Below are 13,848 nucleotides of genomic sequence, written 5' to 3'. Positions count from 1 at the left end.
AAATAGTTAGAGAGCGCTTTTGCAGCCGGAGAGAGGAGTGAGAAGATGTAAGAAACTCTGCAGACACCAAGGTCAGTGCAGAAGGAGGGGGAAGAGGTGCTCCAGGCACCGGAGCAGAGATCCCCCTGCAGCCTGTGGTGAAGACCATGGTGAAGCAGGCTGTTCCCCTGCAGCTGTCCATGGAGGAAGGATGAGGGGGTGTAGAGATTCCACCTGCAGCCTGTGGAGGACCCCAGGCAGGAGCAGGTGGGGGCACCTGAAGGAGGCTGTGGCCCTGTGGGAAGCCCATGCTGGAGCAAGCTCCTGGCAGGACCTGTGGACCTGTGGAGAGAGGAGCCCACTCCAGAGCAGGTTTGCTGGCAGGACTTGTGACCCCGTGGGGGACCCACGCAGGAGCAGTTTGCTCCTGAAGGTCTGCACCCCATGGAAGAGACCACGCTGGAGCAGTTTGTGAAGGACTGTAGCCTGTGAGAGGGACTCCATGCTGGAGCAGGGGAGTGATGAGAGGAGTCCTCCCCCTGAGGATGAAGAAGCGGCAGAAACACCGTGTGATGAACTGACCGCAACCCCCACTCCCTGCCCCCCCTGTGCTGCTGAGTGGGGAGGAGGTTGAAGCTGGGAGTGAAGTTGAGCCCGGAAAGGTGGGAGGGGTGGGGGGAGGTGTTTTAAGATTTGTTTTTATTTCTCATTCCTCTACTCTGTTTTCCTTGGTAATAAATTAGATTAATTCCCTTTCTAAGTTCAGTCTGTTTTGCTCGTGACAATAATTAGTGAGTGATCTCTCCCTGTCCTTATCTCGACCCATAAGCTTTTCGTTGTACCTTTTCTCCCCTGTCTAGAGAAGGAGGGAGAGTGATAGAGCGGCTCTGGTGGGCACCTGGCCCCCAGCCAGGGTCACCCCACCACAGCTTGCAATTATGCAACCTACTAAATGCAATTGTTAATTTTTAATTTGGAAAATGCAGTGGTATTTGCATGTCCCAGCTTGCTTTGTTGTGTACATTTACTATTCAGAAAGCAAGGAGGGGAAATGAGCGAAGGAGAGAAAGAACAGCTGAACAGCACAATTTAAAGAGGGGATATGTGTGTGTGTTTATATATATATATACACACACCCTCTCAGCTGCTTTCAGTCAATTCTGTTATAGAATCATAGAATGGTTCGGGTTGGAAGGGACCTCAAAGATCATCTAGTTCCAACCCCCCTGCTGCAGGCAGGGACACCCTCCACTAGACCACGTTGCCCAAAGACTCATCCAACCTGGCCTTAAACACTTCCAGGGATATAGAAACACTTATATGTGTTATATAATAACTATAATAACCATGCATTCATTTTTAAGATACTACTCCCCATTCGAATGGAGAATGATGCTAGTAATAAAAAGAGAACAAGCTCTTCCTATAAAATTGAGTCCTGCAGCCTATGCAGAAGGCCAAACTCCAGTCAAGGTCAAAGATGTTATCCCTTATGCCTGCTCATAGCTTTCAGATTTCTTATTAATTATTAGTCTAACATTGAAATCTAATTAAAGTTCTTCTTCAATGTTCTGTAAAGCTTCTTCAAATACAGAACTACCATCTACCTTTACTAAGCCTGCACTCCCTAAGACAAATTAAAAAAAGTTATTTTCATCTGAAATTATATAATGCATTTCCAACATGTGGCATGTAAAAAAAAAAAAAAAAAAGACATGAATCTTAAACTACAAATAAACTTGATGTTTCTAACACCACACAGTATAAATATAAAAATAGATAGCACATCATAGATATTAATGGGTGTTTGTGTATTTACATAACAATTTGTGTTAAATTCATATAACACCAGATTAGAAAAAGAGAAATAAATTCAGAGTAGACAGATTGCACACAATGACAACTTAGATCAGAGACTCCCTGAAGCTACTTAAAAGAAAAGTAGAGAAATTAATTTTGGAAATCATTAGTATATCAAAACAAATTCCTAGCAGGCTATCTGAGGATGTTGGTGAATACAAATTACAAGGAAATTGGTCGGTTTCTTTACAATCCCGGTAGAAGAACAAATGTGAAAACAGTATCACTGCTCTGCTGTAAGGAATAAAAAGGAAGCAATAGCCAATGATAAAGTAGCACCAGCTGTACTCCTTGAGGCATTCCTTGCAGAAGGAGAATCAACTGTACTCACAAAGGCATTGTGGCAACTGTTTAATTTAAAAATCCAAATTTTAAATGGTTAAATACTGGAGTCGCTTTACCCTTATAAAAGAACTGATGGAACTATGACACAGACTAGCAAAATATAGCCTCTGTGGCTGCTGTTCTACCAAATTTTTGACCAAACATTTTTCTATAGTTTCTAGTCCCCAAAATATCACTTATGCAACTAAAAGCAGCATTATAGTCTTCAGAGACGAAGAAGGTATTAAGTACAAATGATTGAAAATCATAAGGTGGTTGGAGATAGACATCTCAAGCCTTTCCCTAACTAGGAGATGAAAAACATCATCTTCCATCATCAGAAGGCATATAATCAAATGGTCTATAAATTATCCAAAGGCCTGTCCTCAGTCTTGGAGAGCCTGTAGGAATTCCTGAGAACTCTACATCCTGGATACAGTGCCACAGAGCAGAGAAGTTAGTAAGCTTAAGTCTTATATAAAGCCATGAGGCATCAAACACCTTCTGCATGCAAAGCACAGAAGGCAAAGAATAATGTTTTTCACAAAACTACATGAAAGCCTTGTTGTCTTATATTTTCCAGAATGTTTCCCACATCCAGAGTTAAGACCAAATTTTCTAGTAGGTCATTAGAAATTGATCCACAAGTTCTTGTGGATATAGCTATCTACATGAATGAAACACTCTTCGTTTGTTCAAATGGGGAAGTTAGACTATTCTATCATTCATACATGTATATGCACATACACACACACCCCTAATTATAAAAATGCCAACTTAAAAGAATGATTGTAAAAGTCTGGTACTTAGTTTCATCATTAAAAAAATATTTTTTTGCATAGTATATTGTGTTGGTTTTGCGTGGCAAGGTTTTGGTAGCGGGGGGGCTACAGGGGTGGCTTCTGTGAGAAGCTGCTAGAAGCTTCCCCTGTGTCTGATAGAGCCAATGTCAGCCGGCTCCAAGACGGACCTGCCGCTGGCCAAGGCCAAGCCAATCAGCACCTCTGTGATAACATATTTAAGAAAGAGAAAAACAGTTAGGGAGCGCTTCTGCAGCCAGAGAGAGGAGTGAGAAGATGTAAGAACATCTGCAGACACCAAGGTCAGTGCAGAAGGAGGAGGGGGAGGAGGTGCTCCAGGCGCCGGAGCAGAGATTCCCCTGCAGCCCGTGGTGAAGACCATGGTGAAGCAGGCTGTCCCCCTGCAGCCCATGGAGGGAGGATGAGGGGGTGTAGAGATTCCACCTGCAGCCCGTGGAGGACCCCACGCCGGAGCAGGTGGAGACACCTGAAGGAGGCTGTGACCCCGTGGGAAGCCCGCGCTGGAGCAAGCTCCTGCCAGGACCTGTGGACCCGTGGAGAGAGGAGCCCATGCCAGAGCAGGTTTGCTGGCAGGACTTGTGACCCCGTGGGGGACCCACGCTGGAGCAGTTTGCTCCTGAAGGTCTGCACCCCGTGGAGGAGACTCACGTTGGAGAAGGTCGTGAAGGACTGTCTCCCGTGAGAGGGACCCCACGCTGGAGCAGGGGAACGATGAGAGGAGTCCTCCCCCTGAGGATGAAGAGGCGGCAGAAACACCGCGTGAGGAACTGACCGTAACCCCCACTCCCCGTCCCCCTGTGCCGCTGAGGGGGGCGGAGGTTGAAGCCGGGAGTGAAGTTGAGCCCGGGAAGATGGGAGGGGTGGGGGGAGGTGTTTTAAGATTTGGTTTTATTTCTCATTCCTCTACTCTGTTTTGCTTAGTAATAAATAAGATGAATTCCCTCTCTAAGTTCGGTCTGTTTTGCTCGTGATGATAATTAGAGAATGATCTCTCCCTGTCCTTATCTCGACCCGTAAGGTTTTTTTTTTTTAGTTATACCTTTTCTCCCCTGTCTAATGAAAGAGGGGAGTGATAGAGCGGCTCTGGTGGGCACCTGGCCCTCAGCCAGGGTCAACCCACCACATATATTTATTTAATTTTGGTATCTCTGTGAAAAATGAGTTTTTTGTGGTTATTGATATCTATGTATGTCAGTGCATGTAAAGAAAATTTCATGTTAATGTGTGCTGGTGGCTAAGTAGGCTCAAAATGCTTCCCTCAAAGACAGCATCTCAGGAAGAGATGTGTAACTGAGGCTCAGACTACTTATGGTCTTTGTGTACCATATTTTCCAATGTGTAGCATCAAAACCTGCACATTAAAATACACCTGAGTAATATACATCATAGTTACTATGACAGGGCACATGCAGGGAGGAACAACCATTTCATTAAACATATATGTGTTACTCAACACACTTATCAGGTTTGTCCATGCCTTTTTTAACCTCTGTCCCTCAGATCATTATAAAAACACTAGCCCAAATACTCTATGAGATAACAAAGAAAGGACACGATCACATAAACTAACATTAGGTTAAATTCTGCTTCCCCATATTTTCCTTCTGTTCTAAATCAGATACTGACGGTATTCTTTTTTTTGCTTTCTCTCTCCAAAGATATTCTGAGGCATTGCTCAATATTTTTAAATGCTACAGGCCAGACTTTCAGCTCTATCATTTGTCTCAAACAAATGGCTTAATCCCTGACAGCCTGTGGTGCCAAGGAGCCATTACAACACTCAGCAATTGCTGGGACATATGGAATTTCTTTTCATGTAGTTCTCCCTGTATGTATGTGCTTCAGGGACCCAAAGAAAGTGAGATGCTCCTAAAACTGCCATATAGGTGATCTGCTATAACTAGTGCACTAATCTTAGCAGTACTGGGATAGAAACATTAATCAGATTCCAGAGTTAGGAATGAATTTAGTTTTGCACTGAAGCAGCAATTCCAAGACTGTGTATGCAGAACATAGCACATCTTCCCACAAAATATCAGTACTTTTATACAGAACTAATTTTAGAATGCATCTTGTAAGAAACCTAGTGCTCTCTGTCATATTTTTCCCCATTTCAAATATCTCAGAAATAAAGTAACTTTAATTCTACAATATTCTTGTGGAAGCAAAATTCACTGAGGAGAACTATCTACATTTCAGTATTTTTATGTTGTTAATTTTAAATGATCGTTTTACAGTTCTTGATTTAGGATTTGGCTTTCTTCATTCATCACAAAAATTAATTTGTTCTACAGATCACTGCATGAAGAACTGCCATCTCTCAACACAGCTGCCATCAGCCACTGTTCCCAATGTGAGAGAAGCCTTAGTCTCTTCAGAGAAGATCAGCTTCATTACTACTGGGAAAACTAGAACCAATTAAAAAAGGATATATTCACTGAAGAAATTGGCAATATTTTTGCAAGGGAATAGGGGAAACAGAAGTTAAAGGAAGAAATACTGAATCTGAAGCTAGATAAAATGAGCTAATTTATTCATTCTGCCAAAGGAGTACACCTGTGACTCTAGACTTAAGAACGTATTTTTAAGGAAAGATAAACCTGATGTCCTGATAAACTTCTAACAGCCTCACTAAAATTTGCTCAGAACAAGGATGTATTTGAATGGACAACGCTAGGTATTGTCAGGCCAACCATTCAGTGACCTGACCATTAGATACAACCTCCTTCTATGTCCTAAGGGAGGCTGTTGGAAACAAGCATCTTCTACATTTATTTTCAATGCAAAAGGACTCAGATCCTTTCAGTCACTGTTCATTAGATGCTTGACCAATGTTAAAGGATTTTCTGTCCTGCCTTCTGTGCCTTATGCATTACAGTGCTGCTTTTCAGAGACAGTGGGCACCTGTAACTTTTCCTGGGTCAACATGTTCTGCAGATATAATCTATTAAAAAATCTACTGAATGGAACTAAAAGAAAATATTTATCAAATAAATACTCCTAAAGTTATAATTTAACAGATATGATGTCTCTAGATTTATTATAATCAGCATGCTTTTCTGTTGTATGGAATGTGTACTAAGCTTCACCGGTACAAGGTAATTTTCAAGCCTATACATGAAGCTACTGTATCCTGGACCAAAACTGACACATGATGAGATTTGTTGTTGCCTGATCCAAGGCCTATTAAAATAAACAGAAAAATTTCAGTAATTTTCAACAGCTTTTAGATCAGAATAAAAATATCACTTGAAGTTTATTTATTGATTTTCACCTGTTATTCAACAGACTTGCTTTCTGTGCTCTTAATCTTCATTTGTTTTTGCAGCATCAGTCTTAGCTGATGATTCAGCACGCTTAAGCAAAGGCAAGCTAGACTTTTGTTTCTTTTGGCATGGAGTCAACAGAAGAAGAAAGACAATGAGATAAACATGTACCACCACAGTGAAGGCAAAAGAATTACATAGATATAAACAATTTTGTCTGCAGAATACCCATTAGTGTTTGTGATGGGAAACTGTAAGGGATTTTAACTTCATATTTCTTAGGGAATGCAGGATTTTTTTCTGAAGAACTTTCCAATAAGATAATTAAAGCCCAATAAGCAGTGTTTATTAGAATCATGTGTTATGGAATTTATTTGCACAATAAATAAGTCAAGAAATGTATTTATTAACATCCAATTATGTTTCCTAGTACTGCCTGTTCCATTTCTTCAAGTTTTCAGGAGACAGGGAAAAGGAGAAAAGACTCTTCAGCAAGATATTTGGGCTTACATGTGTGATAATTTTCCATAATGTTAATGAAGACTGAAAATGTTTCATTCTGAATCCATCAGTATCACATGATTTTCCCACCACTTCAGAACAATCTAGGGACTGAGGGTGCTTTCTCCCTGGAGACCTGGAAAGTGATGGACTGAATTCTAAAAATGAACTCTGCTGTGACAACGACGGCTTAACCTTAACTTTGAAGTTTGCATGACTTTCCATAGGAGTTCTACTTGAGCATGAACTGACAGTCCAATTTATAAGTGTTTAGAAATCTCAATTCACATACAAAAAAATGAAGATTTCTATTGATTTCTGCCAAATATCAAAAATTTTCATTTTTCTGTATGAGTGAGAGCATCTGTATCAAGGGAAGAGGGAGAAGAGGTTTAGATTCAGTCCGGAAGAACACAGGTTGCTATTATTCAAGAAAGGCAATAGAAGGGCAGCGTTTATTTGCAGAAGGGATACCCTAAGTAGTCCAGCACCAAAGCAAAAGTATCCCAGTGGACATAGTCCTCCTACCCTGTGACAGCCATCTTTCAAGAAATACTAGGCTGTGACAGAATAGCCAAGAAAGGGGATTAAAGGCATCTTATTAGCAACCTTAGAGAATTTTGGTTTTAATCCTTTGTTTTGAATAATATAAGGAAGTGCCAGTAAAACTTCAGGAACTGTACATTTCAAAAGCATGTCTATCTCCAGCAGTACAGGAGAGAGACAGAGAGGTCTACTTTCTCAGTAAAAGTAGGAAAAAAATGCAGCTTTACCATGTGAACCATTATCAAAAAGTTTCTTAACTTCCACCTGATTATTAATGTAACAGCAAATTGCGTTAGGGAAATGTGGAATGGAACAATAAGTTGTCTAGAAACAGCAATTTTAATCATGTTGTATGCTGCTATTTTAATTATGTAAAATATCATGAAGTAACAAACTGTTTATGCATGAAGTGGGCAATTTATATGTTGTAAATTATTACGATAATCGGATGATACTATCTTCTTAGCTCTTTCCGCCTCCACCTCTTTGAAAGTGTATTTCTCAACTGGAACAGTAGTCAGAGAAATACCTGTTCTAGGCTGGGATAACAATGAGTTACATTTTTCCTACTGGTCTTCCAAACTGAATCAAGAATCACACAAGCTTAGAGAGTGAGTAATGAATATTTCATAATCTCCCAAGTGTGATGTTTTTAACAACATTGCAAGCATGACAACAATGAACCAAAAGGAGAATGCACAGATTTGGGTTTGTCACCATACTTGGCTCCAGCATCATTACTGTTGTTCATCTGGCTTTTTTCCTGGGAAAGGGAGGGAGGTGAAGGAAGCATTGTTTGTGTTTTTATCCTCTTTTCTGGAAATGATAATGTAGGCTAAGAATTATCATTTAAAACTACCTAGTTTAATTTGATTTTTATTATAGTCTTAACATTAAGTCACATTTAATAAATATAATAGCTTCTGAATAACAGGATAACTGATACACTAACTAATAATAATACATAATAACACTAATAACTAATAATACAGAATAACTAATAGACTGCAATAACTCAAAACCTATTTGAAGAAAGCATTTTAACATTTCCAATATTTCACAAAACTGCACAGCAGCCAAACAGTTACTTTTGTCTAAATACTGCAGTTATGCCGTTCTGGAGACTTTGGTCTGTCAAATGCAGAGCTGTTTCACAGAATATAAAAATGAATCTGTTTTGCTAATAGGTTTAGAATGCAAAGCTAAAAATATGTACAAAATAATGCGTGTGCCGTCAGGCAGCAGAACTCACCTGGCTGTGCTGCGGGAGGGAAGCTGGGGAGGCTGGCAGCCGCCCTCCCCGCAGCACAGGTTGCTCTGAGCCAGGCCCAGCCCAGCCAAGGGCGCCCCGGATAAAGTGCAACATGCGGAGCTGTCTGCGGTGCTGAAAAGGAGGCGGAGGACACACACCCCACCCCACCCCTTATATACTGAAGGTGCTCCTGTTCCTCTACTGCTTATAAACTAAAAACAAAAAAGAAAAGAAAAAAAAGAAGAAAACGAAAAAGGAAAAGATAAAAACCAAAGGCAAACACAAACAAAAAACATTTATCTCACATCCATATAATATTTTTTTTGAAGAATCCCTATAAGTCGTCTTAAATCTCCCTTCCAACTCCCTTAAAATAGGATGTTCAGCAGGTCTGGGACAAGCAAACTCACAGTTTGGTTTAACTGACAAGCTGAATGTTTTCAAAACAGAACACATAGGCAAGGTCATTTAAATGGACAGACTACAGTCACCTGCTATACTGTTAGGCACTACCATAGAGTTGCTTGCAGCATGGCTGTTCAGACTTCCTACCAAGAAATCAAGGGCACAGACTACTGAGAGAGAGAAAAAAAAAAAAAAAAAAGCAGCAGCAGCTGATTTTCATTAGCAGATATTTTATGTCACCAGGTGCTTCTAAATATTAAATCTGCAAGCACTACTAATTGCTAAACTTTCATCTTATTTCCCAACATATTTTAGTTCATGTTTTGCAGGAAAATCTACTTTTCTTTCAGGTAGGTTTGCTTCTATCAGACTACGAAACATACCACACTGCAAGCAAAATACATTGCCATTCTGTTCTGTACAACAAAATTTATTGTCTTGAAGAATTCCTGCAAATTTACATTATTCTTACTGATAAAGTCTAAATACCTTTCAGAGAAGAATAAGAAAAGAATGATCAAATTTGAACAAGATGAGCAAACAGCTGGTGCTCCAGGACACAGTCAACCATCTGTGGGCATGATTCTACAGACCTGATTCAAGAAATAGTCCACTGCATATAGCAGGATATTTGCCTGAATTAAAGGCCAGTATCCCTTCAGAAAACAGTCAGTTTTAAAGATTATTTAAAAATCGTTACATTATCAGGCTTATGCAGTATTTTCTTTCACTTGGAGTAGGTTCTGTACATTTCTAAGTGAAAGTATTTTAAAGATACTTCTTGTTTTCAGAGTTAAGGTGTAACATAATTTTAGCACCATAGATGGATGTAAATATTTTTTAAAAACTCAAGTGTGCGTATATAAACATACTGTGCCTAAATTAAAAATCTGTCACAGCAAAGGGTGGTACAATGGCCTTTCCTTCCAATAGTGTCCTTGAAAACAAAACTTCTTTTTCACTTTCAAGATGAATGACAGAGCCCCTTGGAGCTGCAGCTTACTCCAGGCTCTGACATGAGTACTGCAGCCTACAGTGTCTCTCAGACAAAAGCATAGAGTATTACTGTTTTAGAAACAAGTATGCTTGTATTCTATACTGTCAGGCAGTGTTGAAAACTACATTAACCTTGATTACATCACATGATTGCACAACTCCTTCCATGTAATCTCATACATGAAGGAGTTCTTTAAAATGATCAATTTAAAAAAAAAAAAACAGAAATACAACTGAAGTTTTTCAAAGGATTGATTTTTTTTCTGATCCATAACAAATCTCTGAAAGAATGAAAATGTGTATCTAATTAGCTGGGGAAAAAAATGCAAATGCTGGAGTAACTACCTACTGTAAACTTATGCATACAGAATCCTATGACTATTTGGTTATCTTGTGTATTGTTTTCTATTTAAAGTTTCTTGAAAATACATAGAATAATTCAAATACTTACAGAGCTTGTTTTTTTCAGCTTTGTTCTTAGTGCCTCAAGCGCCACTTATAGCAAGGTACACTGGAGAACAAGGCTCCCACATTGCAGCAGCTACATTTATTTATTTATAGACAAATAAAGAAACCTCTTCATCAGTATTCCAATAGTTTATAGTGTCACCAGACACTTGTTTATTGAGTACAGTAATGTTAAGCAGCTGCCCATCTTTGATATTAATGCAAAGAAACTGGGTTCTGAGCCAGAAATAGTGTTTTTCATATGCAAGGACTGCAGGACAGGATCCCATTTGGCAAAGAGTCTTCAGTAACGCAACACTTCTCTAACAGTAGTCTAAGTAGGAGACTATGGTGCCCTTTCATATTAGAACTACAGCATAGAAGAAGGGTACTATACAATTCTTAATTTCTCTTCTTTGTTAATTGGTACTGCTGAAAAAGACATCTTGGCCCTTGAAAACTGTCATTTCTGTCTGTAGCCCAAGGCATCTCTAATTAGACATAGCAAAAACACCAATGTATCTACAAATAAGGTATTTTTCACTTTAAAACTTTGAAAACTCTCTCTTATATGTTTCAATTTAACTGAAATGTCAAGTTGTAATTTCTTGATCAAAAAAAAAAGTGACAACTGAAATTAGAACTAAGTACCTGGGACAGGACATGTGACAGTATTTTTAGACTTACTCTATAGCTTTGATCATTAAATTCCCCCTACCTTTAGCCCTACCTGTCTTGACAGCTTTCCTCTGTCACATTTCCTAGTGGCTGTAATTTCTATGGCATTAAATAAAACAAATCCAACATAAGGTTTCCCCCTCTTTTTAAATATTCTTCTAGTGTATGCTAGTATCCGAAACAGCACAGTGAAGATTACATACCTAGAAGTTACTGATGCTTCTTTCCTAATAATTAGTCCTGCTATCCAGAGAAAATGCACAGCATGACCTTTAGTCACTGGGAAATAAGAGACTGTTGCCCTACATCTGCTATAGAAGACAGCAGGTATGTCATAGAGAAAATGTGCTATAACCTCAGAACTAAGTGATTCTACTAGCATAATCACAGGTAACAGTCCCTAACAGGCAATGCTTCCTAGCACAAATGTGTCCATGTAGTCTATCTTATTTCTCTCCAGGGATGAAATACATTCACTGAACTTCAGGAAGCACTAAGTGATTTTTTTTTTGTTTTCTGAACCAGCGGGAAGTGCAAAGTGCTTACCACAATAAAACCTTTAGAATAACTGACTCTGCAACCACAGACATGTAAACGCTCAGCAATTCATAAAGTGAAACATTACCTGAATTTCCCTTGCATGGTATACAATAATGAGCCCAAGCAGGATAATCGTGGAGAGGCTAATAAGGCATTTTAGAGTGAGGGAATACAGAGACTCCTGCAACAGAAAGACACCACTGTCTGTCAGAGACCCACATGCACGGGACCGTTCCCGCCCCGCCGGGCTCCCCAGCCCCACTGCGAGCAGCGGAGCCCGGACTGGGAGGGGAGAGAGGGTCGCCTCGCCTTACGGTGTCGGGGCCGGGGGGTGCCTCACGGCGGGGCCGGGGGAGGGGGACACCTCGCCTCATGGTTGCGGAACCGCAGGGAGAGCATCTCGTGTCAGGGCGGAGGACCAGTGGGCCCCATATGGCGGTGCCGGGGGGTCAGGGCACCTCTCCTCAGGGCGAGGGCCGCCTCACGGCAGGGCAGGGCGAGGGCCGAACAGTCCCGACGCACTAGGCTCTAAGAGAAAGTGACGGATGGCAGTCGCCTTTACGCAAGGATGGCGGCGCGGGGCGGCTAGACCGCATGGATTTGAACGACTTGACAGGAGAGTGCAGCTGGCTGCGGAGCCGCCTTCCCGCGAGCCGGACTCTCCTGCGGGCCGGGGCGGACACGAAGCCTGCGGCAGGGGAACGGGACGAGGGGGACAAGGGGCATGGGTCGGGCTGCGCCGACGGCACCGAGAGCAAGAGGAAGGCAGTCCAACGGCGTGGCAGGTACCTTCGTGTAGGCGCCCCAGGACAGCTCTGTCTCGATCACCATGACTACGATGCCGAACATGCCGAAGATGAGCGCGTAGTCGCTGAGACGCTTGCGCTTCTCGAAGAGCGCCCGGCGGTGCCCCAGCTTGTAGCCAATGTTCTGGTTCTTCTTCTTGCTGGACTTGCCCCCTCCGTTGTTCGTGCCGCCGGAGCCATAGAGCGCCAGGCTGTTGGAGTTGTGCTCGGGCTTGGAGACCACGATCTCCGGGGCAGCGGCTATGGGGCTGGCGAGCGGCGGCTGGAGCGGCTGAGACTCGGAGTCAAGCTCGTGCAGGTTCCCGCGGGATGAGCTCAGGTTGCTGAGCGGTCGCATGATGCTGCCGTTGTACCTGCAGCTGCTCATGGCTATTTCGGTGAAGGGATTGCTCTCCCGATGCTGCTGGTAGTGGTGATGGTGGGTGCTGCCGCTGCTGACACTGCTGCTGGGACTGGCTGCCTGCTGTTGCTGCAGGCTATGGCACTGGTGACACTGGGGGTACCGGTGGGGCTGCCTGGACGAGCCGGCGTGGCTGGAGGGGGTGAGCTCGATGACGTTCAACTGGCTGCCCTGCCGGGAGGAGGCGGAGATAGAGAGCGGCGAGGAGTGAGTCCTGAAGGCGCCCGAGAGGGGCGAAGAAGTGCGGAACAGCAAGGGCAGGTTATCCCCCGCTGCTACCGCAGCGGCCCCATAGTAGGTGCAGTTGTTGCACTGGACGCATGGGCTCCGCTGCTGCTGCTGCTGTGGCTGCTGGAGAAGGCTCTGCTTGTCCTGGCTGTGCTGCTGCTGCTGCTGCTCGGAGCAGAAGCCCGGCTGGAACTGCAATGATGTTTCCATGTCAGAGGCGTTAAAGCCGCAGGAGGACCAGGTGGTGGTGGTGATGCACCCTGCGCAATGCGTTATGGTCGGCAGGGGAGAATCCTGCTGCCGCCACGAGGGGCCCGTCCCGGCTTCCGTAGAATCCAGCCCCTGCGTCCGATTGGTCGGACGGACCAAAACAAGGAGCATCTCGTCGGGGGAGGCCGGCTGCGGCGTGAGGCGGTGGAGACATCTCCCATCCGCCCTGCCCCCTCCCGCGCGGGAATCCCGTCTCCCACCATTCCCGCAGGTAAGGGTTACCCTCGCTCCCCGCCCCGCCGCCGAGGTGCCCCACACCACAGAAACACGGAGGGTCCCGAGGTGGGCGGGGAGAGCGCTCGCTGAGCTCGCTTCCGGGATCGCCCTCTGCGAGGAAAGGGCCGCCACGGCGGGGTTTCCCGGCCCCGACGCCGCCGCACACATCTGCGCCGTCTCCAGAACAAGGGCACTGCGCTGCGCTCCGGAGCTGTCCAGCGACGCCCTGCCGCTTCCCGGAGACGTGCAAAACAGCAGCGCCCTCGCTCCGAGGCCCTCGCCGCGGCCCCGGGGAAGAGGTGGCTCTCGGCGC

General features: G+C 43.6%; 1 protein-coding gene across 1 annotated transcript; it reads right to left on the bottom strand.

The window, feature by feature from the left end:
• Nucleotides 1–4,136: 4,136 nt before the first annotated feature.
• On the bottom strand, nucleotides 4,137–13,430 carry LOC142599180 (small conductance calcium-activated potassium channel protein 2-like). The gene is made up of 4 exons (XM_075739048.1): nucleotides 12,405–13,430; nucleotides 11,701–11,796; nucleotides 6,259–6,370; nucleotides 4,137–6,167 (listed from the first exon to the last, which is right to left on the bottom strand). Exons 1-3 carry the CDS (start codon nucleotides 13,428–13,430, stop codon nucleotides 6,290–6,292), a joined length of 1,203 nt encoding a protein of 400 aa, XP_075595163.1. The 3' UTR covers nucleotides 4,137–6,167; nucleotides 6,259–6,289.
• Between the last annotated feature and the right edge of the window lie 418 nt (nucleotides 13,431–13,848).

The sequence above is a fragment of the Balearica regulorum genome, chromosome W (assembly GCF_011004875.1).
Source record: "Balearica regulorum gibbericeps isolate bBalReg1 chromosome W, bBalReg1.pri, whole genome shotgun sequence".
NCBI lineage: Eukaryota > Metazoa > Chordata > Aves > Gruiformes > Gruidae > Balearica > Balearica regulorum.
The sequence above is the reverse complement of the archived record's forward strand: the minus strand, read 5'-3'. Positions and strand labels throughout refer to the sequence as shown.

Coding starts and splice junctions, on each gene's coding strand:
- LOC142599180 (XM_075739048.1), bottom strand. CDS start 13,430: ATGCTCCTTGTTTTGGTCCGTCCGACCAATCGGACGCAGGGGCTGGAT. Junction 11,797..12,404: donor CCTGGGGCGCCTACACGAAG/GTACCTGCCACG, acceptor TTTCTGTTGCAG/GAGTCTCTGTATTCCCTCAC. Junction 6,371..11,700: donor ACCATGCAAGGGAAATTCAG/GTAATGTTTCAC, acceptor CCATGCCAAAAG/AAACAAAAGTCTAGCTTGCC.